Genomic DNA, 17,440 nt, shown 5'->3' with positions numbered 1-17,440 from the left:
CGGTTTACCCTTCGATTTACCTATAGTATTATAAAACGTATTTAACAACGCCACTAACAAAGCATATAAGATCGCAGGGTTTGCAATCTATGCTATTATAACAGATAAAGATTTAAATAAGACATCATCAAAAATTAATTCACCTTTAAGTTGGATTTATAAACTCAGCAGTCAGCAGTTGAAGTTCAGTTCAGGTAACAAATGTTCAACACCATTAAATGAAGGCGCAAATTTATAGTCAGTTCGTTTTACGTTCACAGAGTTCAGAGATGGGCAATGTCTTTACATATCGAACTTGCTTTGCATGATACCCTTTCCTGGATCGTGTTCAAATCACATCATCGGCTGAACAAAATATTACATGATGATGGCAAAACACAGCACAAAAATATAAAGTTCAAATCATAGAGAAATATAAGGTCTCGGGTTCCTCAGGAAATAAAACTTCGTCCATAATTTCTGTACGCACAAACACAACACAAACAAACAAAGTTTATGCTACACAAAATAATAACAAAATTCCAAAATTCAAAACAAAATTGTAAACAATTGCAAAATACAAATAATTTGCTGTCATGTCACTTGTCATTCTTGTAATGACACGTGACAGGTAGCAGGTGGCGACGCTTTGGAGCCCTAACTGAACTATGCAACATTATGGCCAAGTTAGACAACCTTTCAAACACTCTTTTATTTTAGTTACTTTATGTTACAACCATAATTGACACTTGCAATTTTGCGCTTTTTGCATCTAACTGCAGCATTTTATATGGTTGTGTTTGAGTATTATTTATTTTTTCTGACTTTTTAGTTGTGAATAAATATAATAATTACTAAAATCAGCAGTTCTTATTGCTATTTAGAGTGTTTACCAATCATTGGTAGTGTTTATTATCGGCAAATTGGTGATTTGTGATTTTAACAACATTTAATAATTTTCAACATTTTAACAACATTTAATAATCTGATATAATCCTCTTCAGTTCTTTATCTCTGGTTTTATATTAAAACAATAAAATCCAAGAAATCAAAAATTATCTATTAACATGGATTTGAATTTGAACAATAATAGGTAAGTATACTTTATAAATTTATTTCTATTTGCTATAAAATTGTTTATCAGGTTTTCAGTTTGCGATATTTGTGGAAAAAGATTTTCGTGCTCATCGTCTCTGAATCGGCATATGAAGAATATCCACGGAAAAGTAGTCAGTCTGAAGATAAACCAACACATCATTTGTCCTTTGTGTTCAAACGAAAAGATTTGCTTTTTCTTGCCATGAGGGATTATTGGATCATTTAAAAATATCCACAAGGTAAGTATTAAAGAGAGCGTCTTAAATTTTAGGAACCTTCAAGAATTTGATGCTTGGAAGTGTTTAGAAAATAGAGAAATTGATTATGCTTGTCATCGAAAAATAAAAAAGGCCAATGGAGATGAATATGTATATTATAATTGTAATAGAAGCGATTCTAGGGGTAAAATACTTTATAATTAGTAACTTGTTTTTTTTTGATAAGTAGTTGTTTTAGGTTTTGAGAGTAAATCAGTTGAACAGAACCCAAAGTCTGGAGGAAGTATTCGCATACAAGGAATATGCCCAGCAAGGATAATAGTCCAAATCTGTGTTAATGGTAGGCAATTATTTAAGATTTATTCTGTTCAACATTTTAAGTGACTGAAATATGAAATAATTTAAAATATTGGTATTTCCACGTAAGACAATATTATTTTTTTAGGGATGATTAGGTCCGATACTTCGAAACTCATGTTGGGTATAATATAGAGTTGAGGAGTAGACGACTGACCAAATCTGAACAACAGACAGTCGCAGAAAAATTAATAGCTGGGGTTTCCGTCAATAGAATTATTCAGGATGCAAGAAAAATAGAAAACAGCACATTGGAAAGGATAAATATTATGTCAAGAGGAGATTTAGCATATTTAATGAGAAAATTTAATATTTATAACCAAAGAGATAAAGATGGCATGATAGCAACTGCATTAAAAGTTGAAGAATGGAACAAGGACGGAAGGAATTATGCATTTTTGTTCAAACAGATTGGTTTAGTTTATTAAATTCTTTCTAGATACATTATTTTTTGAAACCTTTGTGGTTTATAGGTACAAGCTATCCAGGATTAAAGGATGAAGATTTTGCAGTGGGCTTCATGAATAATATAATGGAAAAAAAATTGAAGGATTTTTCAAAGATCATTTGTATGGATGGTACTCACGGAACTAATAGGAGAAATTGGGAGCTGACTACAGTTTTAGTAAAAGATGATCAAAATATGGGTTTCCCTGTGGCATTTTTGGTAACTAATAGATTAGATCAAGTAATACAAAACATTTTTAGAGAATTAAAATCAAGACTGGGACAAACTATCGACGCTGAATATATAATGACTGATGATGATCCAAAATACTATAATGCTTGGACCTTGAACATGGAAACAGGTCAGTCTATATTATATAATATATAATTGTTAGATAAACATTATGCTTTTATAAATGTTCTTAATTATACTCTGTAAATAGAAGAAAAACCAAGAAGACTGCTTTGTACTTGGCATGTGGTTAAAAATTGGAATATACAGGGGAGATCAAAAATAAAAAAGCAGGAAAATAGGCAAGCAATGAAAAGAGAAATGAGGAAGATTCTAAAGGAGACGGATATTAACAAATTTCTTAAATTAACAAATGCATATTTTAAAAATTTGGAGGATGAAGGTGAAAATGAATTTTTAACATATTTGCAGAAGTAAGTTTGTTTTATTTATTGTTAGTTTGTTTTAGTAATTTTATATTGAAAAGCTATAGTTATTTTAATTGCCTATAGATACCTACATGTTACGAAATTATTGCTACTTGCAGAAAGGTCAGTAAAAGCCTACACTTTTACTGACCTTTCTGTACAGCTACCTGTGTTTTAAATTAAATTATATTTTTTAGATACTATTTCCAGGACCAAAGTAGGATTATGATGTGGGCACACTGTTATCGACTGAATGCAGGCATAAATACAAACATGGCAATTGAAAGTTTAAATAAAGTCTTAAAATATAACAAAATGAATGGGGAAAGAAATATCAGGTATAGCAGTTTAATCTCATGTAATATTTTGGTTTTAACTTGTTTGTTTTTAGGGTGGAAAAATTGTTAGATTTATTGGAAGAACTTGTAGACGATAAGATGTGGAAAAGAATTATAAATAGAGAAAGACCAAATGCAAATAATTATCATCATAAAATATGTGTGGATGCACATAAAAAAGGTGAAGAAATGGTGGGTAAAGTGTCTTCTTTTGAATTTGGAATGTATAAGATAGAGTCAAGCACAGTAAGTAATAAGTTTTATGTTGTGTCCCACAATGAAATTTGTGATGATAATTGTCGAGCAGTTTATTGTAACAAATGTAAGGTATGCATACACAGGTATACATGTCAGTGCCCTGAGTACTTAGTGAAAACTGCAATGTGTAAACATATACATGCTGTTGCCACATTTGAGCAGAGAAGCGAGTCTGTTTCAGGTTCAATTGATAGCCAGGAAGATAATAATTTGTACCTTGAACAGCCAGCAAGTACATCTCAATACAATAATGAATTGGACCATTTTATTCAAGAGAGGGAAGTCAATGATGATTTATATGTAGATAATGAAAGAAGACGTGAGGTATACCTCAGGGTTAAATAATCAGATTTGCAGCAGTAGAGATCTAACAAAAAAGAAACATATTGTAGATTATTTTGCAAGAAATGTGCAACGATATCCGTAGTTATGGCAGTAATTTAAATAATAACGAGTTTGAACAGTTTGTAGTTAGATTTGCAGATTTTAAAAAAAGTTTGAGTTTCACAAGCAATATTGAAATGTCAAGAAAAAGAAAAATAGAGAAACAGGTTTATTTTCCAAATAAAAAATCTAAATAAGGTCTGTTAAAATTGTATAAGTCATATAAAGAAACATTTATATGGATATTTATTTTTCCAGATTCCTTTACTTTTATTTACTTGGTTGTGGTGTTTACAGATAGAAGCATGTTTTTTTGTTTTAACCAAATACTTTATTTTTGTGATGATGGTTTATGGCATGTTCATTGTTTATTTTGGTGGTGGAATTGTAACAGAATAATATATTCAGATAACTCGCCTGTTAAAAAAAAGACATTTAATTTTAACACACTCTGTATACATTTTCGTTTCTTGTAATATTTTGTGTTAAAGCTTTGCCTGATTTAATTTGACAATTGTATTATATAACATTTGTATGTATTTAACAGATTTGATTTATGCTGTGAATAATTTTCGTTTTAAAGTTAAATTTAATGCAATCGGTTACTGTCTATTCGTATTGAGTTTTGTAGTTTACTATGGTCTAGTGTGACAGCAAGAGCCTTGATAATATAACTAATATTTTCCAAAACATGGCCTGCCAACTAACAAATACCTCTTCAGTTTTGAATGTAACAAATGGGGCATATTTTGGAATGTGTTAAACTACAATTTTTGATATGAGGATAGTACTTAAATTATTATTATTACTCTTTTCTTAAAGGTAACAGCATAATTGGATTCTTTGGAATAATGATTGGGGTTTTCTCTGCCGTGCTCTTTCCCTTGTGAATTCCAGGTTGAGTACGGCACTCTTTTCATTCATTTAATAAAATAAGTAGGGATGTTTACAAATTTAGCCTTTGATTTACACAACCCATTCTCCTAAAAGTTCTCTAATTTTGTTTGGGCATGTAGTTTTCCATATTTGTTTTATGTAGGTATTTACAATTCCAAATTTCAGGTGAGCGTTTTTTTTAATACAAATTATTTTTAGACTTTTATGGTGACTTGACATTGTTTTTTTGCTTGAATGTATATATTTTAAATATAATGCATGATTTTCAATTTTTAAAATATATAAATATTATAACTGCCTTTAAAAAACTCCATTAAACTGTTAAAGGTGTAATTTACTTCAAACAAATATACATATATATTAATATCAAAAAAATAGTTTTTATTTGCCTAGCACCAATTTAATCATCACATACATATAAACATATATTTTCGTTATTTCAAATGATCTAAAAATTCAACAGGAATGACCTATATTATGCAGCAGACACATATATTAAATTATCAATATATTTTTGTGGGCATTTCACAAAGTCAAATGTCTGATCAAAAACTGAAAATGCAAAACAGATAGTAAGCTTTATAAGTACCTATACAATTATTAATCATACCTTTACAACCTATATTTATTTAGGTCCTAAAATCCAACAAATAATTTAATATCTAAAGTAAATAATTAAACTTTTTATACCAAGAACAGTAATGTTTCCAAGTGTTCATATAAATCTTTATTTAAATACGTAATAGTAAAACCTCATACACGTGTTTATGGAATGAAAATATACTACCCCTAAAAATATTTTACACATTTAAGACTCACCCTGTATAACTTACTTTTTGTCCCATTCAGCAATATTATTGTCGGCCAGGTTTATATTTAACAAGTTTGGAAGATCATCCAACCCATTGCTTCCAATAGTTTTTATCTGATTCTTGCCCAGATCCAGAGTAGACAGTGTTAAACCGTTAAATACTCCATCCTCTATATTCACCAGTACGTTGTTCTTCAAGTTCAGTTTTCTTAGATTAGGAACATTTTGAAACGCACCAGGTTCAATCGCAGTCAGGTTACATTCTTCAATGGTCAACTCGTCCAGTGAACTAAGATCCGTCACTGAACCAGTTCGGAGTACCGGAATGTATTGGTTCAGGAACTCCAGATGATCGAAATACTCTTTGGGAACGTGGTCTTTGAGAGTATTCGATCTAGAAATCTTCCGGGTGAATTTTAAGGTGAACACGCTGTATCCGTGAAATTCTACATTGTTAAATGTGACATCGTCAGCAAATACTGAAATTGTATAGAAAAGAAATAATATAACACGTCCGAGGAACATCGTCGATATTTGCTGTTTGCTATTTTTTCCAAAGATTTTGATTTATTTATATACTCTCTCTTGGTTTAATCAATTTTTAATTGTTGTCTAGAGGTTAAGGATTGATAACCTTTTTCTGAGTTGTTTTTATTGATAAGTATTGTTTTTCCTCGAAGGGTTGCGAATAAGTTTATAATTTGCTATTGATTTTCTACAGTTTGAAATTTTTTTAAACGTTGTTGTTAATGATTGCTAGAATGTCGTTTCGAAGATGAGGCGCTGAAGAGATCTCTTGCTGATTTGACGTAAGCTGAACGTACAGTACGTCTGTCCGTTCTGTAGCTACGGGGTATTCGTGAGAGGGGACACGATATTCTCTCAATGTTTTTCGTAAAAAATTAGACGACGCGTCCCATCAATAAAAATTCGACAAATTTGCAAGTAGCCAATAAAATGAGTGGACGGAGCGATTTGCGGTGACGTACTCGTTAAGTCGACGTATAAAATATATTGCTGTTTATTTAAATGTTTTTTGTCCGCATTCCTTTCGTAGACACAGTTCAGAAGCGTATAGGTACACCACAACAATATCCGGAAAGCTTCGGGCTTGCGCAATACGTGGGAATGGTATTAACCATAACCTTACTTTAGGAACTAAGTAATGCCTAGCTATAGCCTTGCTACAAAAGCAGCCGTGGCTCCATTGCTAAGGCGGTGGTTTCGGGTTTCCATTTTATCAGAATGAGAACCACTATCAGAATGAGAAATTTAATCTTATCAAAAAGAAAATGAGAAAAGAGCTTTATTAAAATAGACAAATCAAAGTGACATTCATATTTAGTGATCATCATAGTCATCAAAAATCAAGTCAACGCAAACGAAGAAAAAATTAAAGCGTTGCTTGAACAACAAAAATAAAAATTCTTTTATAGGTACTGAATATGTCGTATGATCTAAAAAAGGCGTTTAGTTGGCTTGGAAATGACGATTATTGACATTTACCATAATATTTTACTTATATGAAATAACGGCGATCTTCATTTAAAAGCCAACTCAGACGCCGTTCTTTGTTTAATCATATAATATTATATTAAATTGTTTAATGATAAAAAAAATCCGTATTATTAACGTACTGTACCCAAAATCCGTAAATCTATTGATCAATCAGTAGTTTTGGCAACACTGTCTCCGGCAACCACTCATTCTGTCGACTGAAAGCAGAACTACGGTACAGTATTATGCGCTGCGCTGTAAACGACTCAGATCAGCGCGCAGTGGCGCAGTGTACAACAGTAATGTAGGCAACATAATGGAAAAACAAACGTATTAAAAAGAGATAAAAGTTGGGTTGATACATTTCTTCTATGCGGTATTGCCGGATTTTGCATCAAAAGTTCAAACCGCACAAGTAGGCGTTTATGGAGAATGTTGCATCTAGGGATGGAACCTTACTTTTCACAATTAGTTACTTATTTTACTACAAATGTAATAGAATATATTTAGCTTAGATATATTATCTTCATTTCAGTAGTATACATGAAAGTTTTTAAAATAGTTTTTTTTCTACACAAATTTTCCTACATACGTAAAACCGGCAACACTGTACGCCGCTTTTGATCTTGTCTCTCTGTCTGTCAACCGGTACATTTATATTATTCTCTGTCTTACACGTTAAAATCCAGACGACACTTCTAAAATGACCAAATCGGTATATTAGAAGTGTATTAGATAACACATTACTGTAATTTGAATATGGCCTTATAACTATTAAAAAACTGCACAATTTATTTTCTTTTACATCAGAATGGAGACCTGTGTATCAGTATCTTACACCCTCCGGTAGACGATCCCCAATCAGGCGAGTTGCCCTGCGAGCGTTGGAACCCTACCCAGAACGTCCGTACCATCCTGCTCTCATCATTTCGCTGCTCAACGAACCGAACACCTTCAGCCCGGCCAACGTCGACGCCTCTGTTATGTACCGACGCTGGCGGGACTCCAAAGGCAGGGACAAGGAATACGAAAATATCATAAGGTACCTATAAGTAACTCTAATCTTGCTTCTCTGCTCTTAACGATGAACATTTTGGATTTCTTGAAATTTTGGCCAGATATAAATTTAATTAAAAATTAATATTTTTGATCCACGTTTCAATCATTTATTTAACAGTCTTCATCGTGTTAATTAAGATCCGACCGAACCTGGATTTTTAGTCTCGGCCGAGACCGAGACAGAGGCCGAGAGAAAAAGAAATTCTGGGCCGAGAACCAGACCGAGACACGATGCAATATTTATTTAATATAGTTTATTATATGAAAAACATCTGATAATAATGTAATAACGTTATTTTCATGCAGAAACGGTTTTATTTGGGATTTACTTATATTAATAAAATTCCTTTTTTTAGTCTATGTTATAGGCTAAATAAGTCATTTTTCAGCAATGCATCCTTTCAAATTACGCAGTGTTTCATCATATTCTTTCTAAATAGTTGTTTGCTAGAGACGCTTGTTGGAGGTGAATAATTTTATTACATACAAAAATGCGAGTAATTCATATTAATTTTTGTTATTCTTTTTCTGTTTTTATATATATTTCGTTCGTTATTTACGCATCGGCAATTCTTCAGCCGTCCGGGAAATCCCCTTCGTGATTCGATCTTCGATCAGATCATATATGGACCAGATATGATCCATTCTTTTTTTTTTCGACTTCGGGCGAGAATTTCATTCATCTACGCATTGATAGGTGGAGCGATACGCAGGATACGCTCAAAAATAAGTTAATTTGACGATCGTGAGCAGTCTCGGCCGTGGCAGGGCAACGGCCCAGCTACGTCGAAATACCGGTTCCCATTAGAACACCGAAGTTAAGCGACGTAAGGCGATACTAGTGGATGGACGGGTAACCGGTTCGAAACTCTGTATCGTGCTGTTGTCCAAAAAAGGCAAAAGTGTCAAATCTATTGACACACACTGCTCATTCACGCCGGTTCGAGGCCGGATGAGATCGGATATCTCGTGAGTAAGAGTCAATTTAGACACTTGCCAAGTCGGTAGGCAATTGACCATGATATGGCCGACAACCGCGGTTCGGATTCCGCGTACACAAAGTAGGCCCCGTCCAGATTAGTCCTGGCAGCAAAAAGGAGACGTTAACTGAATTCTTCACTTACTTTACTTTACTTTTCGGCCGTGGCATAAAAACGCCGAGACGTCTCTTTATGCCGAGAACGAGACCGAGATCTCGGCCTGATTTTTAACCGTGAATGGTCCGACCGAGACCGAGATCTCGGTCGGACCTTAGTGTTAATTATAACCATAAAGTGATAAAAATAATCAAAAGTCCTCCATAAATCCGCATTTGTTTGCACGCAAACATATACGGCGATTGACGATGTCTTGACCGTAACTTTCGTGAAAATAGAGGCCCGATACAAAATACAACGATTCATGGCGCAATGAAAGTACTCTAGTTTGTAGAGTATTATATGGTTTCTACATGAATATTAAAGATATTTTTCTTGTTTTAGAAAGCAGGCAATGGCCGCAAGAGCCGAAGCTGAGAGAGATGGAATCCAAGTACCGCTCACGCTAGAAGATTATTGCATAAAAACACAGGTAACTGTTAAACCAAAAAATAACTGATAGATATATTCTGATATTAGAGAGTTAAAGCACTGCCAAAGACATATACGCAAACGTATCGTGCACCAATGGCTAAAGAATACAAAGACACGTAACGCCCATATGCGGGCTGACGCAGAATTTGTGTTGTACGCCATTTTTTTTTGGAGGCACCGATATGTTACGACTCACCAGCGACAATTTTAGCGATTTTGTTGTGTGTAGTGAACTTCGTATAAACTTTATTACAATGGTGATTTGTTCAGCTTTCAAGTGTAAAAGCCGCAACGATAAGAAAGAGCCAGGAGTTACATTTCATAGGTAAATAAACAGTCGACTCCATCTTTTTGGCGTTTTCGTATTGAATTTGATGATTATTTTTCTGATATTACATGTACAGTGTGTCCCATTTTGGTTGAAATCATAGGGTATCTCCGTTATTAGTGAAGATAGAAGGGTGCGGTTTGCACAAACCTGTCCCACTTTTTCGTCAAACGGAAGATGCTGCAAACAAAATTTTCATACCCCTCTTCATTTCTGAGCTACAGGGTCTTTTCGAAAATTTTGCAATTTGGGGCACCCCCTGTATCTCTGTTATTGTTAAAGGTATCGAGAAGGCGAAAACTGCTTATTGTAGAACTTTTTACGTAGAATACAGTGGCGTAGTCTGTTTTTCTACCAAAAAAATATTTTTGAAAATATGAACTAAAGTTATGTTTTTTCAAACGGAACACCCTATATATTTATAAATCATATGATCTGTTTTGCTATGAGCTTCTCAAAAATATATATCACTCTATATTTATTTTTACTATTTACTGCAATATTTAAAATATATCATTTTCTTATTAGTAGGCCGTGATAAATAACAAAAAATCAAAATGGTATTTACTAAAATAGTCATACACATATTAAAATTTATCTGGGATTGATATATTTTACTTTCGAAATAACTGTTACCACTGAAACTGTGAATATATTTTTCTTTTTTTATAACGGGATGGGTTTGCAAATATCTAAATCTTGAATTATTAAAGCATTTTTCAGGTGTTCGAAATTGTTGTAGTGCCCACGATATATTTCGTATTTCGAAAATCCTCAAAATCAGAAATCGAGAACGACGAAATCCGGGAATCGAGGAGGCTATCAATATGTGTTCATTGGTTCCAATTCATTGATTTGAAAAATAATAATTTAACAGTATTCTAATATTTCCATAGTTATGTGGGGGAATGTTCCCCATCTTGCTGAAAGTATATTTGACGTAAATTAGCTAAAGGAATATCTAAAATTTCCGATACGATAGATTAGTCTTACGTATACACGTATTCCAAGATTTACAAATAGCGGTAGAGACTTAAGTTTCCCTAATATATAAAGAATTTATTAGCGGCTCCCAAAATAAAACAAAAGACAGATAGCAGTATACTTTTAATAATTCTTTAGATTCTTTTATTATCAATCATGGCCTACTAATAAATATGATCTTTTAATAAAAACTTTTAAATATTGCAGTAAATAGTGAAAATAAATATAGAGTGATATGTATTTTTGAGAAGCTTATGCCAAGACAGATCATATGATTTATAAATATACAGGGTGATCCATTTAAAAAAACATAACTTTAGTTCATATTTTCAAAAATATTTTTGGTAGAAAAACAGACTACGCCACTGTATTCTACGTAAAAAGTTCTACAATAAACAGTTTTCACCTTCTCGATAGCTTTAACAATAACAGAGATACAGGAGGTGTCCCAAATTGCAAAATTTTCAAAAAGACCCTGTAGCTCGGAAACGAAGAGGGCTATGAACATTTTGTTTACGGCATTTTCCGTTTGACAAAAAAGTGAGACAGGTTTGTGCAAACCGCACCCTTCTATCTTCACTAATAACGGAGATACCGTATGATTTCAACCAAAATGGGACACCCTGTACAGTACGTCGCGTCGATCCGTTCTGTAGCTAAGGAGCATCTGTAAGGGGGAAACGAAATTCTCTATTAACCGGCAATTCATGGGCATGCCATAAATATTTTAGATTAGCAAAAATTTCAAAAATGCCCAAACAGTTTTATTTTTTCAATGTTTTTCCACGTAAATTAGACATAATCTCTACTAAAAATTAAAAAATATGAAGAAAAACAATAAAAAATCATTAAAATCGCGCAACTATTTTATCGATAACGACTGCACTGTTCTCCAAGCTCGGTCTGCTACCGTTTTAATCGATGTTTCATGTAAAAAATTAGACGACACGTCCCGTCAATAAAAATTCGACATACTTACAAGTAGTTAATGTAATGAGTGGGCGGAGTGTGTTTTGCAATGACATACTCGTCAAGTCCACGTGGACTCTCTGCTCTCTGCCGCTTGTATATAGGTAGCGATCTATAAAATATATTGCTGTTTATTGAAATGTGTTTTGTAGTAAATTGATCATATTCCGATATTGTGTCTGCATTCTTGAAATTCCTCAGATCCCTGAGGAATTTTCGGGGGAGATTCCTCAGTGTCTGCACTCTTGAAATGACACAGATCCAGTAGACGTACTTTACTTGATATGTGTTATATGTCGATACTAGTTTTGTACCTTTTGTTAACATTTTAATACATTTTTTTAATTAATTAGTACGATACCACTTAAATAAGTAGCATACCAAGGGCTGGCAAAGGTTAGTCTTGGGTCGAAATTTCCGTATGTAAGAAGAGTACAATGCGTTTATAATGTGCTGAACAAAGAGAGAACAGTAAACACGTTGCCAAACGTACGAAATAAACCGAGAAACTATGCACATTGCAAAGAGACGTGGAAGGGGATACAGCAGATTTGTTGCAGTCGACCGGTTGACCCAATCAGTACCCCTGTCAGTACTTAAGGTTCTTGGGAAAGGTGTACATCATGCGTTCAGCTTCACGATTTAATTACGTCTCGTGATACTTTATTTGTTTATTTATTAATGAGTCGTTGTAATTTTCCCTATAGCTTGAAAATTTTTAAGTGCAAGGTAGAAACACTTGCATTTTTGATATAAGTGGAATTGTGTTGGTGTTCGACAGTGGTCGCGCTATTAAAACTCTGAATTCAAAAATCGCTATCTCGAAATCTATTAGAAATAATTGATTGTAGTTTTTCAAAAACTTTCTTCTTTTTATCTTTATAAATAAAAAAGTTACACGATTATTGAAATCTGCTATGCACTAAAAGTAAATGAATGGGTTGTTTAAAATTTTAGAATGGAAAAAAACAACCTTATCGAATTTTTCTTATGTAAACAGATTGTAAATGATCCGATCTTCAAAATAAAAAAGCTTCAATATCTAAAGTGGTTTTTAAGTTATGGCGTGTTATGTGTTAAAAAGTTAAATTTTTAAATTATCGCGATTACCTATTGACGTTTTCTCGTTATAAAAAAATGCACACACTAACGATATTCTTATAATTTAATTTCAGATGCTCAGAAACATATCTAATGATTTTATCTAGTTACCTTTTCGAAAAAAAAATCTTAAAAATAAGAGGTTTGCGATCGTGATGGAACGCAACAGTACACCGTCGCATTTCTCTCACTCCGACTTAATAAGATCCCTATACAATTTACTTCCACACATATAAATACCAACCCAAAAGTAACAGTTGCCAGCACGGTATACCATAGGCGTAGTCAAAACATTTATCAAAAATATAAATATCTCTTCAAGCAGCTAAGTTAATTTGGTCTCGGGTGTTTTGGTCCTTGTATTCTTTAGTCATTGGCTTGCGCAGTGAGAAATTCACTTGCGTTTATGGATACATGATACATATCTTGCTTACCTTTACAAGAACATCTAAGAACATTTTAAGTTTTAAGGACTACTTCCTATATCATAATTCTCATTATTTTTTTTTCAACCTTCGATATTACTTTTATAAATTTAATATGGAATCAGTGGAATGTCAATTTTCAGTTTTAAAATTAAAAAAAAATCGTTTCGCAAAACAATTTGTAAATACAAATGTACCATTTACGTTACGTACGTCAAAATACTTGCTTACACGACAACGCAACCGCAGACGTAACGTAACTTTCTAGGTTACGTTTTCTGTGTTCAATAGATACATATAAATGTTGTGCCATGCTTTAACTACCTATTTTGTACAGTCTGACCATGAAACTTGAAGTTAGTCTAATTCTTTTCTAAAGTTTGAACTTGGTGCATATCTCTTACTACTCACTTCTGTTTTAAGGTAAAACCAAGCAATTCCGAGTCCCAAGTGGAAATGACAGATTTCTACGACGACGACTACGATGAAGACTACGATGACGTGTCCGATGGATCCGAATACGCCGACGAAGACGACAATGACAGCGGTAACGGGGAGTCGTGATAACGTCGTAATATAGATGGCGCTTGTACATTACTTCACTTTCTTAATGGCGGAATAACCAGAAATAGCATGAGCTCAGTTTTCAATTCACTCGCACTTTGGTGGTCTAATAAGACTTGCGCCTACTAAAAATTTTGATGATAATCAATATTTTATGTAGAATCCCGGCAATTCAAGTCTGTCAAGTTACATTTGATTTTTGTAAATGTTTTTAGTCTATTTCATAGTATCTGAGTTTATTTGCCTGACTCCATACTCCAACGTTTCTGATTTTATACTATTTTTTACATAATTTTTTTATTTCTGTTAATGATTTATTGATCTATACCGGTGTTATATAGATTTAAATTTTCAGTTTATTTATTTGAAATGCCATTTCTGGTTATTCAGCAATTTTTCCTTTTTTTAATTTATTTTTTGGGACTAAAATTGTTTTTTTATTCTTCTATGTCTTTTTTTGTAGGGATCTTGAAAAAAATATATATTTTTTAAATATTGGCTGTCAAAATATGGGAGCGTATTTTCTCTCTAATAAAAACTGGAAATCAAATATATTTTATTTAATGTTATATATTAATTGAATTATTGAATTATTTACCTTATGCTTGAGGGACGGTGCAATAAATTGCAGCAAATATTCTAGGTTCATTTATTTATTTTATTTATTTCGCTTTTTAGTATTTTATTGTTTTTACTTGAATTCCTTATCTTTAATCCTGAAAAATAAAATAACGAAGGATAAAATATGCTAAAAAATACCATTTTAGAAGACAATGCTAAATAGAGGAACAAAAGATAAAAGAACTTTTAATATAAAGGTATCTTTTAATTAATCGATCTCAAACCATACGATTAGTTTATCTGTACATATTTTGAATTACTGATCCATGATCAGTACCATCAGTTAAAATAAAACAAACAAATACTTGATGTGTTTAACACTTTAGTTTATAGCTCTGGTTATAAAACAAATTCAACTGTATATAAGATTTCATATAATATTTTGTGTATTTATTTAGATATATCATAGATAAGTGTTTCCTGAGCTCGAAGGATGTCCTGATTGTTCGGATGGCAACGTCTTGTTATTTTTTTATTGTGAATGTTAATTTACGAATTAATTTGGACTAACATTCACACAAATAAAACTGATGTGATTTTTCAACTAAATATAGGGATAAAGATGTTCTGGAAAACTGCTGTATAATAAAATAGAGTATAAATAAATACGTCGGGGAATAACCCCAAAAAAAGTCGATGTTGAAATGTATGGGAGAGTTAATAATATTGTCGTATAATAGAATTACTTATGTGTAGCTTTAGTCTTGCTTTTTAACGGTCAAATTGAGTTTGTACTACTTTAGTATAAGAATTTGAATAAATGTTTGAAATATGAATTCATATCTTTTGATTTGTATTCCTAATGATTTCATATGAACGATAAGGAAAAAGAACGGTCGATATCATATTGTAGCTAACATTTTTTAAACATTTTTAACATTTACTTGCCAACTATCATGTTAAAGATACCAAAATGGTGATGGTGGATATTAGGTACGTCGTCAATCTTGAAGTTATTGATGTACATTTGATATTAATATATCCTACAATTAATGTTTTAACATTTTAAGTACGGATACTCGGCTAAATGTACGAGATTTTTGCAATAAAATTATTTATTTTTGGAGGTTAGACTATAGCTTTCTTTATTAAGTTTAATAAGAGTGACAAAGAAGACGCAGATTTAGGTTTATTTGTCTTTTGATCGCGTCTGCGTATATCGCTGGCGGTAACAATGAAATATTGAAAATCGGGATTTTGTTTTATTTATACTTAAATTTCCTATTAATTTAGAAAAAGAGCGGTAGCGATATTAAGCTGATAAGAATAGATATTATATTTTGATCTGTGTTAAAGTTTGAGAAGAGGATCACAATGATAAAAACGCCCGCCGTAACTGAGTTTTGATTACATTGGTTATTACAACATTTTTTTGGGGGGGGTTTGTTTTTGGTGTTATTTATGGACGATCCGCACTTTTTTCGTTAGAAAATGTCATTATAAGTGTTCCTCTTCTTAATTCTATATAGAAAATTTTGACGTAGCTAAAGTCTACCAGACCCCAAAAAATTATTACTGTGTCCGTTATTATTTGAACATCGTTTGATAAATTCAATTACCATTTATAGCCGGTGTTATGCCTTTGCCACACTATGCTCCTCGCGCTGCTCATCGCTCTACTCCTCGTGCTACCGCAATGTTGTCCTCTCCGCCCACATTCTGCTCCGCTCGCGTAATTACTCGCAACGCTCTGCACGCCGCACAGTGTAACGAAATCGGGAAATGCAGGACATTAGCCCAAAAAACAAATAATTTAATTCATCAAGTTTTTTATATAGATGGATAAAGGACATCCCAGAGCCCCACCATGTGAGATATTTCTGGAGTTGACCTCTTAGTCGGGGAGTTATGGAGGGTTAAAGTTATGGTTTCCTTAATTTACCAAATCTGTACAAAAATTTTATACAATGAAATTTATTATTTTCAGAAGTTTCCTTGTGTTGTTCAATTCCAACAATTTTTTCCGTAAAGAGAGGTCTTTTACCAACAACAAACCTGAAAAAAATTTCCCTAAAATTGTGTCTACATGTTTATTATGACTTTCAAAAAAACGCTTACTTTCGCTCAAGGTTATATCACAGAATATCAGCGTAGCTAGATATTCTGTGGTTATATATACAAAATATCATAGAGTGGACCTTCTAGTATACTGTTACATATAAATTTCATCCACCTAGATCCGAACCTGGAAGAAAAAATTCAATTTCTTCGGCAATAATTACGTTTTCCATTAATTCGACCGTAGTTTTTATCCGTAATTTTTTGTGCTATAATTTCTTTATTGAAAAAGCTATACGCTTGCTATGAACATACTGAATGCTATTTTAGGGGCGAGGAACCATCCTCACATAGGGGTGGGGGACAGTTTACAACAATTCGGAAAATCTCAACATTGGAGAAAAAAATACTCAAGAGAATATTTTTTCAAACCGGCAAAATTTTCTTCGATGTATTTAACACTCTACCCTCAATGCTGCATCAATGTTGGTGCCAAACTATTGAAGATATATTGCACAACTTATTGATATATTCAGATCCTCTACTTTCACATCTGCGACCAAAGCACTCTAAAAATAAAAAAAGGAGACTTGTTTCCGGAAGCGAAAGAGCTCTTGTATATGGCTGGAGAAGAAATTGAGAATTATTTTTAAGCATGTTTTATGTAAGTGCCTTACATATTATGTTATTTTGGAATAATATACACCCCACATAAATTATCGCATCACTTATTAATTTGGAAAACTGCAAAATATTTTTAAATTCTCTTGGTTAACAATAATCTCAAAAGTTATTTGCATTAATAGCAACTTGTTAAGGAATGGAAAGTATATCATAACTCAGGCAGACCTTAGATTTAAGTTTTTCACATAAAAA

General features: G+C 32.7%; 2 protein-coding genes and 1 long non-coding RNA gene across 3 annotated transcripts in view; 2 read left to right on the top strand and 1 right to left on the bottom strand.

Moving 5' to 3' along the window:
• LOC115880771 (ubiquitin-conjugating enzyme E2 R2) overlaps positions 1 to 15,339 on the top strand; it is a 32,135-nt gene extending 16,796 nt beyond the window's left edge. The window contains exons 4-5 of the mRNA XM_030898054.1: positions 9,485 to 9,572; positions 13,805 to 15,339. Coding sequence (XP_030753914.1) covers positions 9,485 to 9,572; positions 13,805 to 13,945 — 229 coding nt within the window. The 3' untranslated portion in view covers positions 13,946 to 15,339. The remainder of the gene's footprint in view (positions 1 to 9,484; positions 9,573 to 13,804) is intronic.
• LOC115880768 lies at positions 1,312 to 4,278 on the top strand. The gene is made up of 8 exons (XM_030898052.1): positions 1,312 to 1,479; positions 1,534 to 1,635; positions 1,741 to 2,066; positions 2,126 to 2,461; positions 2,543 to 2,765; positions 2,957 to 3,097; positions 3,151 to 3,679; positions 3,748 to 4,278. Exons 3-8 carry the CDS (start codon positions 1,922 to 1,924, stop codon positions 3,934 to 3,936), a joined length of 1,563 nt encoding a protein of 520 aa, XP_030753912.1. The 5' UTR covers positions 1,312 to 1,479; positions 1,534 to 1,635; positions 1,741 to 1,921; the 3' UTR covers positions 3,937 to 4,278.
• Positions 15,340 to 15,942: 603 nt separating the features above from the next.
• On the bottom strand, positions 15,943 to 16,723 carry LOC115880767. The gene is made up of 2 exons (XR_004049936.1): positions 16,625 to 16,723; positions 15,943 to 16,561 (listed from the first exon to the last, which is right to left on the bottom strand). It is a non-coding gene; the product is annotated as an uncharacterized LOC115880767 (long non-coding RNA).
• Between the last annotated feature and the right edge of the window lie 717 nt (positions 16,724 to 17,440).

This window comes from Sitophilus oryzae, unplaced genomic scaffold, assembly GCF_002938485.1.
Source record: "Sitophilus oryzae breed Bouriz unplaced genomic scaffold, Soryzae_2.0 scaffold_1657_pilon_pilon, whole genome shotgun sequence".
Classification (NCBI taxonomy): domain Eukaryota; kingdom Metazoa; phylum Arthropoda; class Insecta; order Coleoptera; family Curculionidae; genus Sitophilus; species Sitophilus oryzae.
Note: the sequence above shows the minus strand (reverse complement) of the source record. Positions and strands in the feature narration are given on the sequence as shown.

Bases quoted from the DNA above. Each gene is read 5' to 3' on its own strand.
- LOC115880768 (XM_030898052.1), top strand. From the start codon at position 1,922: ATGTCAAGAGGAGATTTAGCATATTTAATGAGAAAATTTAATATTTAT. The intron at 2,067-2,125 runs GTTTAGTTTATT...TGTGGTTTATAG, and splicing joins ATTTTTGTTCAAACAGATTG to GTACAAGCTATCCAGGATTA. The intron at 3,680-3,747 runs GTATACCTCAGG...AACATATTGTAG, and splicing joins ATAATGAAAGAAGACGTGAG to ATTATTTTGCAAGAAATGTG.